Genomic DNA, 18,536 nt, shown 5'->3' with positions numbered 1-18,536 from the left:
TCTGTGCATCATGCCATCTAAATAAACCAGTGAAGTTGGCACGTTGTGTAAATCGTAAATAAAAACAGAATACAATGATTTGCAATTCCTTTTAAACCTATATACAATTGAATAGACTGCAAAGACAATATACTTAACGTTCGAACTGGAAAACTTTATTGTTTGCAAATATTAGCTCATTTGGAATTTGATGCCTGCAACATGTTTCAAAAAAGCTGGCACAAGTGGTAAAAAAGACTTACTTGGAACATCCCACAGGTGGACAGGCTAGCTGGGAAAAGGTGGGTGCCCTGATTGGGTATAAAAGCAGCTTCCATGAAATGCTCAGTCATTCACAAACAAGGATGGAGCGAGGGTCACCACTTTGCGAACAAATGCTTGAGCAAATTGTTGAACAGTTTAAGAACAACGATAACAATGATATTACAGACCTTCTATCCCTCAGGCGGTACTGCATCCAAAAGCGACATCAGTATGTAAAGGAAATCACCACATGGGCTCAGGAACACTCCAGAAAACCACTGTCAGTAACTACATTTTGTCGCTACAAACTCTACTATGCAAAGCAATAGCCATTTATCAACAACACCCAGAAACGTAGCCGGCTTCGCTGGGCCCGAGCTCATCTAAGATGGACTAATGCAAAGTGGAAAACTGTTCTGTGGTCTGACGAGTCCACATTTCAAATTGTTTTTGGAAACTGTGGACATCCGGATTGTTATAGGCGCAAAGTTCAAAAGCCAGCATCTGTTATAGTATGGGGGTGTATTAGTGCCCAAGGTATGGGTAACTTACACATCTGTGAAGGCACCATTAATGCTGAAAGGTACATACAGGTTTTGGAGCAACATTTTTTGTCATCCAAGCAACTTCTTTTTCATGGACGCCCCTGCTTATTTCAGCAAGACAATGCCAAGCCACATTATGCACGTGTTACAACAGTGTGGCTTCATTGTAAAAGAGTGCGGGTACTAGACTGGCCTGCCTGTAGTCCAGACCTGTCTCCCATTGAAAATGTGTGGTGCATTATGAAGCCTAAAATACAACGGAGACCCCGGACTGTTGAACAACTTAAGCTGTACATCAAGCAAGAATGGGAAAGAATTCCACCTGAAAAGTTTAGAAAATCGGTCTCCTCAGTTCCCAAACGTTTACTGAGTGAAATTAAGCTTCTCAGTTCGAACATTAAATATCTTGTCTTTGCAGTGTATTCAATTGAATATAAGTTGAAAAGGATTTGCAAATCATTGTATTCTGTTTTTATTTACGATTTACACAACATGCCAAATTCACTGGTTTTGTAGATTATTTTTTAGGTCATTTGTTGACGTGTTTATCCAACGACCTCTCTAATAAGGTTCAGCATGTTAATTTAGACTCATTATGCATCCCCCTGCGTTCAATAATTTCTCCCACTTTATTCTCCATTTGCTTTCCCTCTGTTGGTGATAACTCCTAAATTAATCTCGTACAAATAATACTTCATAATCTTCTATGCCTCCGGTCCGCCGTGCAGTAATTACATTTAAATATCTTCAGGATAGTTTTTCTTTAATTACAGCATGTTCATGGTGACTTCACTAAATGTTGCAAACAAGAGGGTATGTGTATTTCAAACAATTGAGCAATTCTAAACACCTATAAAATAATTACCAAAAAAACACATTTTATATAGAAAAATTATAGTTTTACAATCATGCAGAAACATGGTAGTGAGGTTAACATTACATATGTTTGTGTATGTCGTTGTTGTTAAACAATATGTTGAAGTTTGAAAGGCGTTATTACTGTGAAGTAGTGACATGGTTACGGAGGGCAATTGAAAATGAAAGTGGTGTAGAACTACTTTGCGGCTAACACGGGTCGAACCCCTTACTCTGAAATAAATCTACTCCTGCACCAGTTTACTACAGTGGAAAGAAAGCAAAGGACAAGTGATGTGCGGTTTGAAATATTCAGGAAGTATTCACAATGTTGTCGACAACGTCTTCTCCCCCCTCCCGTACAGTACTTTGTCAAGGGAATTATATGACTGATTTCATGAAATGTAGTCAGGTGACAGCCTTAGTCCATATTTGCATGTTTTGAGGTGCGTTAAGAACTATGTAACAAATTCAAGTTCTGCATTGGGTGTTTATTCATCATCATCATCATTAAGTCATCATTCACCAGTCATTAAATTACATATGCAGCGGATTGAGAATTTGAGCAATTAAAATAGATTTTAATGCCAGTGAATTGCAACCATTGCAACAATGAAGAGTCAGGGCAAAAGACACGAGAGAGGATCATAAGCCTCATTTTAGTGTTAGAGAAGGGGAAAGAGGATGTCTGGAAGTAAGAAAGAAGCAGACAAGCCTTCAAAAGCTGTAAAAGATCATTGAAGCACATTCTCTGGAAAATAGCTCCTCTTGTTGGATAATGGGAATCACTACCCGAAAAGATGTCACTGTGTTGAAGGAGGGTAGGTGAGCACTGTGATGTACCAAAGAAAATAAGTGTTAATGAAATTGAACAAGAGCAAAACTATTAGAAAATACAGAGTATACTGTATTAAGTTAGAGAAATGATGAACAAAAATCAACGAGTTTTCGAAAAACAAATTTGTGTTCCAATCAGGGTTTGATATTGCCAATCATCTAAGAGTGAGATAGGCCGATAGGACCTGTACTTTTCAGAGTTGGTATCGTACCGAATATGATTAATTAGAATCGCAGTACTATACTAATACCGGTATACCGTACAACCCTACAGGGATAAGTAAATGTTTTGTTGAACAATTTCACACCAAACAGTGTTTTCCCCTACATAAGCTTGCAAATAAAAGTGACTTCAACTGTTTGTTATTAGTTGTGTGGACCATTAATTACCTGAATTAATTCATTACGTCCACTTAGGTTTTTTGCCCTGAAGTATCAGGTGTCGTCGTTTCTCCCTCAATCCCTTTTTCTTCTTACACACATCTACTTGCAAATCCATCAAAAAAAGCAGGATGTCTTGAAGTTCCCCTCTCAGTATTTCTGGGGACTGTTTAGCCCGATGGCGCTGTCTAATCATCTTCCAAACAGCAGGTAATGTCAGCAAACATCTGAGAGTAAGCTTATTCTGAAGTTTACAGAGGGAATTACAGAGAAGGACAGCAGGAGGGAATACAATCTTTCCCCAAAAGCTTTTTTGCTTTTAAGTATTAAAAAATAGTGATTGGGATCTGTATGTGTTTGGAACTTGTGGTCTTTTTTGAGATTGCGATGAGTGGTCATCAGTGACATGCAGTCAGGGGAGGCAGGTGAGGCGGGGCCTCACGTGCCATCATGGAAAGAAAAAAAATTTTAAAAGAAAAAAAATGTATTCAATTGTTATATGTATCCAGTGATTATACTATAAAGTGACTCCCTCATTACAGACAAAATGGAGGTAGCTAGCAGACTTAACATCTTTTTCACCAGCATAGCCGCAACCGAGGGAGGGGGGGGGTTACCCACATATGCGGTCCTCTCCAAGGTTTCTCATAGTCATTCACCGACGTCCCACTGGGGTGAGTTTTTCCTTGCCCGTATGTGGGCTCTGTACCGAGGATGTCGTTGTGGCTTGTACAGCCCTTTGAGACACTTGTGATTTAGGGCTATATAAATAAACATTGATTGATTGATTGATTGATTGAACCCTTGTCAACAAGCTGTCCCACCACTCTGGTCGCTTTGGTGTAGAACACATTAAAGCCTTCTACAGAAAGCTAGGAGTATCCAACGATTATTTCAAATTAGAAATGGTCACAGCTGATGAGGTGATTAAAAAATTGAGAGCGCTCCACCCTAACAAGGCCACCGGCCTTGATAATATTCCCTCCAGATTCCTCAGGGACTCTGCCTCCATCATTGCCCCGATCATCACGCACATAATAAACCTATCAATTACACAAGGCCAAGTACCAAAAGATTTTAAGATAGCAAGAGTAACTCCCCTCTTTAAAAAAGGAAGCAAATTGGAACCTGGCAACTTCCGACCTGTTTCTATTCTCAGTTCCATTTTGAAAGTAATGGAAAAAAAATTTTATGAACAGGTCGATAGTTACCTTGCCACTAATAAACTCATGTACAAATTCCAATCCGGCTTCAGAACTAACCACTCCACTGACACATGCCTTCTCTATCTGACCGACCACATCAAACATGAGGTGGACGCGGACAAATACTGCGGCATGGTCATGCTGGACCTTCAGAAGGCCTTTGACACCGTTAACCACGCTATACTGTTGGATAAGCTCAGAGCAATCGGATTTAACAAAAACTCATGGAGCTGGATGCAATCTTACTTGGAGGGGAGGGAGCAGGTGGTAGAGGTGAACGGCACCGTGCCTCCCCCCCTCTCGGTGAGCTGTGGAGTCCCCCAAGGCAGTATATTGGGACCTTTACTGTTCCTAATATACATAAACGACATGTCATCGGCATGCGACTGTGAATTGTTTTTGTTTGCGGATGACTCTGCCTTGCTGGTATCCGGCAAGGACAAGTCACAGGTGGAGAAAATCCTTAGTGCTGAGCTCTGTAGAACTTGCACCTGGCTCGCTGACAACAAGCTATCCATACACTTGGGTAAAACAGAATCCATCCTGTTTGGGTCCCACATCAACCTCAAGAAAGTCAATGACTTCACCATAAAAGTGGGTGACATTGTTATCACCAGGAAAGATGAGGTCACCTACCTAGGTTCCATTCTAGAGGCTAACCTTTCCTGTTACAAAATGGCAACCAAGGTAATCAAAAAGGTTAACCAAAGAACGAGATTTCTCTACAGAATCTCCTCTCTGGTCAACAAAAGCACCTTGAGGATTCTGGCGGGAACTCTCGTTCAACCCTTTTTCGATTACGCATGCACCTCCTGGTACCCTAGCACCTCCAAAACCCTCAAATCTAAACTCCAAACATCTCAGAACAAGCTAGTCAGGTTACTGCTAGACCTCCACCCCAGATCCCACCTCACTCCTACCCACTTCTCTAAAGTGGGCTGGCTCAAGGTGGAGGACAGAGTTAAACAACTAGCACTGAGCCTAGTCTATAAAATCCGCTACACCTCCCTGATACCGAAGTACATGTCAAACTACTTCCTTAACGTAAATGACCGCCGTAACCACAACACCAGGGGGAGCTCCACTAACAACGTTAAACCCAAATTCCGAACTAACAAAGGTCTTAACTCATTCTCTTTCTATGCCACATCAATGTGGAATGTGCTCCCAACAGGTATAAAAGAAAGGGCATCTCTATCCTCCTTCAAAACCGCAATAAAAGTTCACCTCCAGGCAGCTACAACCCTAAACTAACACCCTCCCCGGATTGCTAACAATCAAATGTAAACAATCAAATGCAGATACTTTTTCTTATGCCTTCTGATCTCTCTCTCTCTCTCTCTCTCTCTCTCTCTCTCTCTCTCTCTCTCTCTCTCTCTATGTCCACTACTTGATGTCCATATCCTAACCCCCCCCCCTCCACACCCCTGATTGTAAATAATGTAAATAATTCAATGTGATTATCTTGTGTGATGTGACTGTATTATGATGATAGTATATATGATAGTATATATCTGTATCATGAATCAATTTAAGTGGACCCCGACTTAAACAAGTTGAAAAACTTATTCGGGTGTTACCATTTAGTGGTCAATTGTACGGAATATGTACTTCACTGTGCAACCTATAATAAAAGTCTCAATCAATCAATCAATCAGTTATTTTCCATTTAACTTCACCAGTTTTAGATTATTTTTATTCAAAATCGCTGAATTTTCACATTTGCCGTTGAAATACTGAGAAGAGACTTGCTGTGAGTCACCAGCCAGTTGAGGCACGTCACTGAGTTGAGCCTCACCATGGATTGCGCAATGACTCGGCTAACTGCTGGCCTGCTGTGCAGTGAGACCGTATTGCTATATGAATTATATTATACATTTCCATAGTTTAGTTAGCTGAGGTATATATTGTACAGTGTATTTTGTCAACAACTGTATGTGTGTAACGTATTTCTTGTGCTGAGCAATCATAAAACGGCTGCGAAGACGCACTGGCTGAGGCCCGCAGTAATCCCGCCTCCTGGTGGTGTTGTGCCGGATAATGCACCCCCGCCGTAGAATGCACCCCCTGACGGGAGTGTAATATCAACTAAAGCCCACACTTAAACTTTCCACGTGCAAGATTGAATCTATTTAAAAAAGTTATTTAATAAGAAGCCAAAAAGTGCAAAAACAATAATGTTTGTGTTGGAGGAGCTGTGAATTACTGCTGGGCCACAACATTAGGTACACCTGCAGACTGCAGCACGGATTTCATATTTCAGTCATTCACAACTCCTCCAACACGAAGACTATTGTTTTTGCACTTTTTGGCTTCTTATTAAATAACTTTTTTAAATAGATTCAATCTAGCACGTGCAAAGTTTAAGTGTGGGCTTTAGTTGATATAACACTCCCGTCAGGGGGTGCATTCTACGGTGGGGGTGCATTATCCGGAACAACAGCGGCGCATGGACTTCCTTTATAAGTAAAGGTAAGACAATAATAAAGTTTTTTTTATTAAATGTGCTTTTTTGTGTGCTACAGTGTGTGTGTGTATGTGTAAAGTTAAAGTTAAGTTAAAGTACCAATGATTGTCACACACACACTAGGTGTAATGAAATTTGTCCTCTGCATTTGACCCATCCCCTTGTTCACCCCCTGGGAGGTGAGGGGAGCAGTGGGCAGCAGCGGCGCCGCGCCCGGGAATTATTTTTGGTGATTTAACCCCCAATTCCAACCCTTGATGCTGAGTGCCAAGCAGGGAAGAATGCTGGTATGAGCTTTTAAAAATAACCCTTTAACTGCTGCCAATCAAATGGTGAATAAGATACTCTTTAGGGTTCATATGTTTGTAAATCTGACTGTGATGAAGTCAGTGCCTCACCAGCCATGAACCTCACCGCACGTCACTGGTGGTCATAGCCAAACAGCCAACATCCAGGGGACTAATATAAAGTCATGTTGGAAGCAAGGAACTGTGATCCCATCGTGTTATTTGTCTGACTCACAAAGGAAACTTGTCAAATCTAACTCCAAGTGGCAGATTACCGTGTCTCAGCAAGAACCTTTGAACTAAGCTTTGACTTTGATTCAGAGTTTCCAATGAAGTAGGTGTGTGTGCCCTCAATGTCAGTCCAAGTACTGCTTGGATTTCCTTTCAGCTGTAAGAGTGAAATCTAATCTCAGCTGTGTGGGCAGCGCTGCCTGCATCACTTGTCCAACCAGAGGAAGGAAAAAACCTTAAATCTCTAACTGCATTGATCTCAGCCCAAATGCAGAACAATTAAGCTGTATCGTATCGACGTCAAGCGTGGTGTTTGCGAACGAATAAACTTTTTGAACGGCTCTTTAAAGTGAACGATGAGAGCCGATTTGCAGCAGTTTGTATGGGAAATATTTATTTTAAGCAATTGCCTGTGGTGTATGTGAATTAGGCTAACAAATGAGTCAGAGTCAAAGGAAACGTTGCAGCATTCGGATTCACTTTTCTAGCTCATTGTTGGAATACATTGTAAAGTAATGTATCGTAAAGTAAAGAGTAAAGAGACTGTATGTAAAGTAGGGTAGTACCATTTTGTTTTCATTTGTATAATGTCCCACTTTGTATTCCTGTTTTATGTATACTTTGTATTAGAGATGTCCGATAATATCGGACTGCCGATATTATCGGCCGATAAATGCTTTAAAATGTAATATCGGAAATTATCGGTATCGGTTTCAAAAAGTAAAATGTATGACTTTTTAAAACGCCGCTGTACGAGTGGTACACGGACGTAGGGATAAGTACAGAGCGCCAATAAACCTTAAAGGCGCTGCTTTTGCGTGTCGGCCCAATCACATAATATCTACGGCATTTCACACACACAAGTGAATGCAAGGCATAATTAGTCAACAGCCATACAGGTCACACTGAGGGTGACCGTATAAACAACTTTAACACTGTTACAAATATGCGCCACACTGTGAACCCACGCCAAACAACAATGACAAACACATTTCGGGAGAGAACATCCGCACCGTAACACAACATAAACACAACAGAACAAATACCCAGAACCCCTTGCAGCACTAACTCTTCCGGGACGCTACAATATACACTCCCCGCTACTCCTTACCCCCCACCTCAACCCTCCCCACCCAACCCCGCCCACCTCAACCTCCTCATGCTCTCTCAGGGAGAGCATGTCCCAAATTCCAAGCTGATGTTTTGAGGCATGTTAAAAAAAATGATGCACTTTGTGACTTCAATAATAAATATGGCAGTGCCATGTTGGCATTTTTTTCCATTACATGAGTTGATTTATTTTGGAAAACCTTGTTACATTGTTTACAGCAGGGGTCACCAACGCGTTGCCCGCGGACACCAGGTAGCCCATAAGGACCAGATGAGTAGCCCGCTGGCCTGTTCTAAAAATAGCTCAAATAGCAGCACTTACCAGTGAGCTGCCTCTATGTTTTAAATTGTATTTATTTACTAGCAAGCTGGTCTCGCTTTGCTCAACATTTTTAATTCTAAGAGAGACAAAACTCAAATAGAATTTGAAAATCCAAGAAAATATTTTAAAGCCTCGGTCTTCACTAACTGACAAAGAAACAGATAACAGATTTGGTGTCCAGTTCAAAGTGTGACATGATTTATTTAAAAATTTGAGAGTTGACTTTTGTATTTCACATGAGTTATTTGTACAAACATGGTGCAAAGTAATTCATGATTTGTTAAAAAATGTTAGTGGCTAGCTAGTTAAAATGGGATATTGTGATTTCACAAGACTGTCTTTGAAGTGATCATTTGAAAATGTTCAATTTGAAAAATGTGCACTTAGAGAAAATATAAAAATAAAGTGTTGCATATTGATATTTATCTGTTTCTATATATATTTATTGTGAGAAATCATTAAGATGATCAGTGTTTCCACAAAGATAACTATCATTAATTATTAATAATAACATAGAGTTAAAGGTAAATTGAGCAAATTGGCTATTTCTGGCAATTTATTTAAGTGTGTATCAAACTGGTAGCCCTTCGCATTAATCAGTACCCAAGAAGTAGCTCTTGGTTTCAAAAAGGTTGGTGATCCCTGGTTTAATGCATCCAGTGGGGCATCACAACAAAATTAGGCATAATAATGCGTTAATTCCACGACTGTATATATCGGTATCGGTTTATATAGGAATCAGTAATTAAGAGTTGGACAATATCGGAATATCGGATATCGGCAAAAAAGCCATTATTGGACATCTCTACTTTGTAAATACATATGTACTTAAGATCAGTGATTCTCAAACTGTGACACTGTACCATGATGGGTGCACAGGCTCCATCCAGTGGTAGGCCAAAAAAATAACTTAATTAAATATTGTGTTACTGTTCAGACTGTGTGTAATGTTATAGTGGCTGAAAATATTGAGTATAGTTAAATACAACCTCTGCCTTGTTTTTAATGAATTCTTAGGCCTACTACGCTACTGTATTTTAATGTTGGTCATTATGGTGGTAATTGGAGAGCCAAGTGTTTTCTTAAGTGGTACTTGGTGGAAAAAACGTTTGAGAACCATTGCTTTAGACATTAAATCAAGCTCTCAGCCAGTGGGTGAGGAGCGGCTCCTCAAGATCCTGCTCCCTTCAAAGAGCTATTAAATCCCATCTCTACCAAATATGCATACTGAGCTAAGCCTTGGGAAAGCAGCGTTGAACAGTATTCAGAACATTGATGATAGATAAACACAATTAAAGCTCAATTACTCGGCTGACCTTGCGTCTGCCCTTAAGTAATGCTTTGAAAATCAGCAGTAAAAATGGTAAAGACATTTATTTTGAACAGACTTTTCTAACAAGTTGAACAAGATTGGTGGGGAAAGTTGAGAATGGCCCCCAATATTAGAACAGTAAAGGCTTGTGGGCCCTCTGCGAGCTGATTATCAATGACGAGGTGACACGGCTTTGAGTCAACCTTTGTTACATCATTTATTCACTATCTCTCGTGGCCGGGTCCCTGCTGACTTGTCCCACTGCTTGCTGGGAGGAATGTTAGCAGATGTATCCCGCTTTCCTTTTCTTGGCCTCCCTAAACCTTTTATTCACCTGCTCTAAAAGTGTAAATCTTGTTTGAATACACTCGTACTTCCATTTTTGCTCATTCATTATCCCCTCTGTTCACACCTTTCGTTCACCAGCTCCGCCTGTATTAAACAAGTGGCTGCAAATGGCGAGAGCACCATTATAATTTGCAACAAGTGGGTGGAAATTATTGTCCTGGACCTTCGGAGGGCATGAGCAATGTGTAGGTGTGGACACAAAAAGGGATAGAGGGTAGAGGGGATTGTTTTAAAACACTGCCATTACAGAAAAAAGCCAATAACTACTCTGAACGGCTTAGTTTAGCAGAATGCTGTGCTCTTTGTGCACTACCACACACTTGACTGTGAATATGCTATATTTATGACATGTATGTGTTTCAATGTATATCATGTGCTCAGGGGATATTTAACAATAAAAAAATAATAATTATGGCAACAAAATAAATATTAGTATGTGTCCATTTAAATGTGTTATACATCTATTTTCTATAAAACTGTTTTTTTTAACCTTTTCACAAGTAAAATTTGAAGAATTTGTATTAACCTGTTTGTAATAAAAGCCTACCTGTTTAATACGTGATAGAATGACACTTTTTTTACATGACATGATGCCAGCACATCTAGAAACTGGTGTTGTCACGATACCAATATTTTGGTACCGGTACCAGTACTAAAATTATTTCAATACTTTTCGATACTTTTCTAAATAAAGGGGACAACAAAAAATTACATTATTGGCTTTATTTTGACAAAAAATCTTACGGTACATTAAACATATGTTTCTTATTGCAATTTAGTCCTTAAATAAAATAGTGAACATACAAGACAACTTGTCTTTTAGTAGTGAGTAAGCAAACAAAGGCTCCTAATTAGTCTGATGACATATGCAGTAACAAATTGTGTCATTTTCCATTCTATTATTTTGTCAACATTATTAAGGACAAACTAAAAATTGATTATTAATCTACTTGTTCATTTACTGTTAATATCTGCTTACTTTCTGTTTCAACATGTTCTATGTACACTTCTGTTAAAATGTAATAATCACTTATTCTTCTGTTGTTTGATACTTTACATTAGTTTTGGATGATACCACAAATTTGGGTATTAATCCGATACCAAGTCGTTACATTGGTCATATTCAAAGTCCTCATGGGGGGACATATTTCTTGAGTTTATAAACATGACACTTTAACCGCTAACTAGCTAGCCATGTCTTGAAGCACCTCTTCCAGAAGGTGTTTCAGTGTTATAACTTCACCTTTATCGTTAGTTTTTAAGCCAAAATGCATCCGTTCTCCCTTTTCTGTCTACACACTGTGTCTGCTTGTAAGTACTCCGTGATTGTGCACTACAGAACATGCTCGTCTGCTCGTAATGACACGACATGACGACGACGGGGAAGCAGGTGGGTAGGGGGGGTGGACCGGTACTTTTCAGAGGCGGTATAGTACCGAATATGATTCATTAGTATCGCGGTACTATACTAATACCAGTATACCGCACAACCCTAGTAGAAACTTATCAGACAGCCATATTTTTACATTAAAACGTTTTTGTATTGACAATGGAAAAGTAATACGAGTAAAATAAATATGTGTGTTTTTTTAGTGATAAGTACACAAGAGTAACAAATAGTGTGAGATTATATGATAAGTGTTCACTGCCTCATTCTCATTCATTCAAAACAACATTGCTGTTCATAATTAATTTACTGATGTGAAAATTCAATGTCCGTATACAACAATTTACACAATGCCATTGACTTGTAAAACCAGCAATTGAAAAAAATTCACTGCGTAGTTTGTTTTAAATTGTCAAAGCAATCCACCACAATGGCGATGTTTTTTTTGGAATTTTTTTTAAATCTCTAATACTCATAATAACTACAGGAACCAAAGCAGGTGTCATTTAAAAAGCTGTCAAAAATAACGAGTTGACTTATGTGATGAATCTAAAAATAAAATAGCGCAATAATTATGTATATTTGTAGATTAATCACACAATTTATTTTGACTGTCATGCTCCTTCACATGAACCGTGGATGGTTACCTGAAAGGCGGAGCAGGTTGCTATAGGGTCAGTGATCAGGTCAATACATGCGTCAGTGCAGAGATGAGACTCCGACTGGTGTGCTCTCTGGCAAATGTTACTTCAAAATACAACCTGACTGGATTAAGATAAACCTGTTACCAAGTTTTGAGTAAATAAATGACATAAATATTTAAGTTAAAAAAACAATTTTCTAAATTATGTTCTGACAATAAAATTGCATTTGTGTCCAAATATAATTAGTATAACTTCCAAAAGCGAATATTAACCTGGGATTAATCATGATTAATCAAAATTCCAAAGGATTGAAAAAATGAATAAAAAACACCTTATAGCTGTGGAAATGTCTAGTTATCTGTTATATCCGAGCACTTCTGCCAGTGAAAGCTACTAGTTCTATCCAACAAGTTGGATTCAGTCACGTGAGCTTTGAACGGAAGTAAACAAAGCGCCTTATTGCAGTGAACATTAGCATTGCTGTATGTATACTTTTGACCCAGCAGATTTGGTCACATTTTCAGTAGACCCATAATAAATTTATATAACAACCAAACTTCATGAATGTTTTTTGTGACCAACAAGTATGTGCTCCAATCACTCTATCAAAAAAAAATAAGACTTGTAGAAATGATTGGAAACTCAAGACAGCCATGACATTATGTTCTTTACAAGTGTATGTAAACTTTTGATCGCGACTGTATATGTGTGTATATATATGTATAAATATATATATAAATGTATTAACTCTCCACTGTTTGCTAGATCTCGGCACCTCTACTGCAGCGACTGTGATCTGGCCTGTCTGCTTTTTGTTGCAGTTTTCGGACACTGATTTTGATAGAAAATAAAGTAAATGTCCTGGATCTGCACCTCCATAACTATTTGCATGATGAATGTATTTATGTTTTAGTCAATGCTCCACCTCTCCCTACATTTTTATGGAAAGAGATGATGTAGTTTTAAGTTCTCCTGCTCAGAAAGAAAAATGTAAAGAAGAGAATAATGTGTCTTCTTGGCTGACTCTTCTCCACAGTTTGTGAAATGTTAAGTGAACAGAATTTAATTGATATAGCATTTTTTCTCTCCAAATACTCAGAGTGCTTAGCATTGTGAAACTGTTATCTACATTTTTAAGCTATATTTAAACCAGTTTGGGTGGCACCGGTGCCTAAGGACACAGCGGCAGCAACTTGGATTGCAGAAGCTGGAATCGAACCTGGCTGGAACCCTCGAGTTGCTGGCACGACCGCTCTACCATCTAAGCCACGCCACCTCTTTTATGCAAAACCAACTTTTCTTACCTACCTGTGTTGTAATTGAAAATCACATTCATTCATCGGAGTACCCGGAGTGAAACCACACAGTCATGGGTAGAACATGCAAACTCCACACAGAAAGATCCAGATTCCAGTATCGAACCCAGGACCCTCGTATTGTGAGGCACACGCACAAACCCCTGGCGCACCGTGCTGCCCGGAGATATTCATGTATATTTGTAATTTACCCCATTTATGACGTTTTACCCAAGTGTGATATCAATGGATATCTCCATCTTTGGTAGAAATGTACTTGAAGAGCTTTGCGCGAGTCCGACATTGTTGTCAATAGGCTCCTTCTTTTTCTCTATTCTCTTACTGTAGGGCAGACTGGCTCGTACATGCACATGCATTGTAGCGTCACTTGTATCTGTCAGTGGACTCGCTATGGAAGAGCTACAAACTACAACAAGGCTGACGGGGAGAAGTGAAGGCGCATAAATAAGACCGCCGACAAAACGGCACATTCTGACGAGACCGTCAGAAAGCGGCTTAAAGATGGTCTGTAAAACATAATCTATGCAACATTTTGAAGGAAGGAAGTGTTTTAAATGTAGAAAAAAATCTTACAGTAATATGATTCTTTAAGTTTAGTCCAGGGGTGTCAAACGTACGGCCCGAGGGCTGGATCAGGCCCGAGGGATAAGTTTGCTAAGTATAAAAATCAACCTGAAATTTTTGAATGAAAATGTGTCCACTGGATGTCACAATAGCAATTTTTTTGTATCTTTGTACATCATGCTACATATGCACAAAATAAATCACATGATGTTAACACATCAGTCGAGGAAAATGATCAAACTACATAAATAACATCCTGTAGTTTGATTTTGATATATTTTTTTATCTTGATAGATTGAAAATTAACACCAATGAGTTGACTGATGAACATTATCACATAATTTTTTCAGAAAATATAAATAACGACATATAAAGTATATATACTATTAACCACAACAGGTAATTGTAAAAACAACAACATTATGATGTGTACAATTTCAGAATGTGCTTGTTCTATTTTTAGACAAAGAAAACAATCTGGAGTTGTCTTTATTTTTAAGTTATCGTGCCGTGATTTTATCAGTCCGGCCCACTTAGGAGTAGATTTTTCTCCATGTGGCCCCCGATCTAAAATGAGTTTGACACCCCTGGTATAGTCAGTGTGTATAGTTTTAGAGCAGTACTTCTTGCTGTTGTATTTTAAAAGTGCTAGAAAAGCTATACAAAACTAAACTATTATAGTGTATCAACAACTTTAGTACTGGCCATATTGTAGCAATATGCAAAATAATAATAATTTGTCAAGTTATAACGTAGCCATAGTCCGTTCAGAAAGTTAGAGCATGAGGAATAAGAAGGAATAATACACCTACTTGTTTTTTAAAGCAATTGATAACGTGGAGCAGCACACATTCCTCCTTCCCCACCTCAGCCGTGGTGACAATATAGTCCACATCATGGCCAATCTCTTTCCCCCTGCAAACAAAGACTGTACATGACTATTTTCAGCACAAAAAAGATGCAGATTGTGTACTTCTCAAACATATAATTTGTCTTTTGAAGCTAAGTTGTAATATCCCAGAAAGTAAATAGTTTTTTTTTCTGGCTCATTGTCAGAAAATAGCCAAATACATTCTGACAAGGCTTACATGCTGCATTTTTGCTGTCAGCACAACTGCAGGCGCATAGTTTACTGAGCAAAAAACTGATGCAGCAGAAAGCTCTGTGCATGAAACACTTCTTCAAAACACAAACATAAAAGCATCTGTCAGGGATCAGGCCACTGAATCAGTAAAAACGTCCTCAACTCTTATACTTTTCATAACATTCTTGACTTTTTGACATTACTTAATGAGTTCCTCACTGACAGACATTACTGTAAACTGTATAAATAAATGGAAATGCCTATACATTTCTTGAGGCTGCATGCTGAAAATGTATGGCGACATTTTGACTATTTGCATTATTTGAAATGGTGCATTTAATTAAAATACCAATTGTGTGAAGACAATGTGATATTTTGCATAGATTTGTTCGCTAACTAGGTGTTGTAAGCAGGTTAGGTATTTCCAACTGGAAAGCTAAAAAAAAACATCACAAGAACTTAGACTTAGACCTAACTTAGACAAACTTTAATGATCCACAAGGGAAATGTTTCCACACAGTAGCTCAGTTACAAAGGATGGAAAGGATAATGCACACAAGGGCACAAAAAGAGGTATAAAGTAGACAAAAAAAGAAACCATAGTAGCAATATAACATATATGTAATATTTACATATTATACATACAGTATAGAGTATATACTGATATATCATATTAGCATATTATATCATATTATTATATAATATAGACAATATATAACAAATTCAAATTACCATGTACAATATTACAATATACAGAAAACTATAGAAGTTTTGAATGTGTGGAAATAAATGTGCAGACAATTGTTAAGAGCAATGCCTTTTAAACTTCTCAATTACATGTCAATAATACGACTTCAAGGATTCTTCATTGACAAAAAAGTCAGTCCAAAGCTAAATAGGCCACAGGAAGGAAAAACATGTTTTATTTTTGTGTTTCGTATTTAAGTGTTTCGTTTTTAGGACCTTACCAAAATATTTACAGTTTAAAACATTCATCCATCCATCCATTAATATGTCTTTGAATGTATTATACTTAAAGTTCCTAGTACACATATTTATGGCAGATTGCACTCTATATGAAGAGGTGGGTTGCAGGGACGAGGGGCCGTGGTTGATGGCGCCATCATCTAATTTGCATTGCTGACCGTGACGCATGTGCATGTAATTTTGATGGACGTTTTGGGAGAAATAAAATGAGAAAATAACACAAAAAGCAAAACAAATATGTTTAGAGATGCAGCGGAACCTTTATTTACGAACTCCTCATTGTACGTTCGATTTCGAACCACAGACCTACATAAAACTATGCTTTGGTATACAAACCTTGTCTCAGTATACAAACGTTACATCCACTTATTGTGTGCCCGGCAGCACATTCATTGTGGGCGGACTTCTTACTTTCTGGTGCTCATTCAGTCAGTACAGCAGCGCTGTTGTTAGCTATTAGGCTAATTGCTACTTTGTGTGGTTTTTAAGTGTTTTTCAGCCTTCTTGTAGCGTTTGGCTAACTCAATATGAGTCCAAAGAATGCATGGACAAGAGATATGTGGTTTGAAACATTCAGGAAGTATCCACAGCATTGTCGACACTGCCTTCTTGCCTCTCCCCCTCTCTTCCACAGCACGCCAAGAAGATCAACTAACAAGGTAAAGTGACATTTATTTTATATTCTTAATCATTGTAGCGACCTGGTTGTTAAAATTTTGTTTTTTGTGATTTCAGGAGCACCCACTGCTAGTTGAGAGCAGCGATACATGCTTTCATGTTTATAGTCACCAAAAGTGTTTAATAAGTTAAGAAAAAGTCACGAGATTTGTTGAATCTTGACTGGTCTGAATAAGTCGTCAATTCTGATCCCTCCTGCTATGTCTTTTTATTCTCTGGCAGACTAGGTAAGTATGAGGTGTGTTCAGAAGCATAGTAACGATGCCATCAACTGTGAGGACTTAAATAACAAACTGCATTCACAGACAGTCCCATTATGATGTGTTTATGCACCGGCCGACTATGTAGCGCTCAATCTTGCTGTCTTTTTATTGTACCTCGCAAATAGGGTGGACCGCCACAAATAAATGTTTGTAAGGGAAACACTGTATGGGATTCAAGCTGCACCTACCAGCTTCCCATTTGCCAAAATGGACATGAGACACAAATAAAAGAGAGAAGTTGTGGCAAGTTTAAGTCAGTTAAAATGCCTGAAAATCAATATTCACTTTGTAGCTGCTACACAAAACTGATGTGGGGGTTATTACATACATAAAACGGCCAATGATTGCCTGATTGAAAATCAGCCTATGATGACAGACAGTCTTTACAAATAGTGTAGTCATCTTCTGTGATTTATACATTTGATTTGTGAGCCTTCTCACATAAAAAAAAACACAAACAAATAAATGAAAAAGGAAAACTCCCATCGCTACGTACTCTTATGCTTACACATACTTAAAACATACTCATCCTAATTGAACAGTGTATCATGGCGTGTTTAACTATACGTACAATATACATATAATATTGACCTACTATATATGTTATTGCTGTCATCTTTATTCTTAATTGCATTACATACATTTTCTGGATATACAGTGGATCCAGAAAATATAGAGCTCTTAACTTTTTCCACATTTTGTTATGTTACAGCCTTAATCCAAAATGGAATAAATCATGTTTTGTTTTCAAAATTCTACATACAATACCCAATATTGACAATGGGAAAAGTTTAAAAACAAATTTAAAAAATGCTAATGTATCAAAAATTCAAAAATAATCAAATCCCATGCATGTAAGTGTTCACAACCTTTGCTCAATACTTTGTTGATGCAGCTTTGGCAGCAATTACAGCCTCCTTTTTGAATACGATGCCACAAGCTTGGCACTCCTATCTTTGGGCAGTTTCGCTCATTCTACTTTGCCCATTTTTCTTTGCAGCACCCCTAAAGCTGCATCAGGTTGGATAGGAAGTGTTGGTTTTCATCCAGGAGGTCTCTATACATTGCATTCATCTTAGTCTAGTCATGGAAGTGACCAAAAAAAGACTTGAGGCTGTAATTGCTGCCAAAGGTGCATCAAAAATGTATTAGGCAAAGGTTGTGAATACTTATATACATTTTATTTTTATTTATTTATTTTTTTAACAAATTTGCAAAAAAAAAAAACATTTTAAAAAACTTTTCACATTGTCATTATGGGGTATTGACTTTATAATGTTAATGGAAAAACAAATGTATTCCCTTTTGGAATAAGGCTGTGACATAACAAAATGTGGAAAAAGTGAAGTGTTGTGAATAATTTACAGGTGGACTGTAACTTATTACATTTTATTTTATTTTATGTCTAATACTAAATGTGAATTTTTCCATTTCCATTATCTGTGTCAGTGCTGTTTTCCAGGTTTTTAT

At 38.1% G+C, this 18,536-nt stretch overlaps 1 protein-coding gene across 1 annotated transcript in view; it reads right to left on the bottom strand.

Moving 5' to 3' along the window:
- dntt (deoxynucleotidyltransferase, terminal) overlaps positions 1-18,536 on the bottom strand; it is a 224,052-nt gene that overhangs the window by 87,656 nt on the left and 117,860 nt on the right. Inside the window, exon 8 of the mRNA XM_062058758.1 lies at positions 14,867-14,969. Within this exon, the coding sequence (XP_061914742.1) occupies positions 14,867-14,969 (103 nt within the window). The remainder of the gene's footprint in view (positions 1-14,866; positions 14,970-18,536) is intronic.

This window comes from Entelurus aequoreus, linkage group LG09, assembly GCF_033978785.1.
Source record: "Entelurus aequoreus isolate RoL-2023_Sb linkage group LG09, RoL_Eaeq_v1.1, whole genome shotgun sequence".
NCBI classification, from domain to species: Eukaryota; Metazoa; Chordata; class Actinopteri; order Syngnathiformes; family Syngnathidae; genus Entelurus; species Entelurus aequoreus.
The sequence above is the reverse complement of the archived record's forward strand: the minus strand, read 5'-3'. Positions and strand labels throughout refer to the sequence as shown.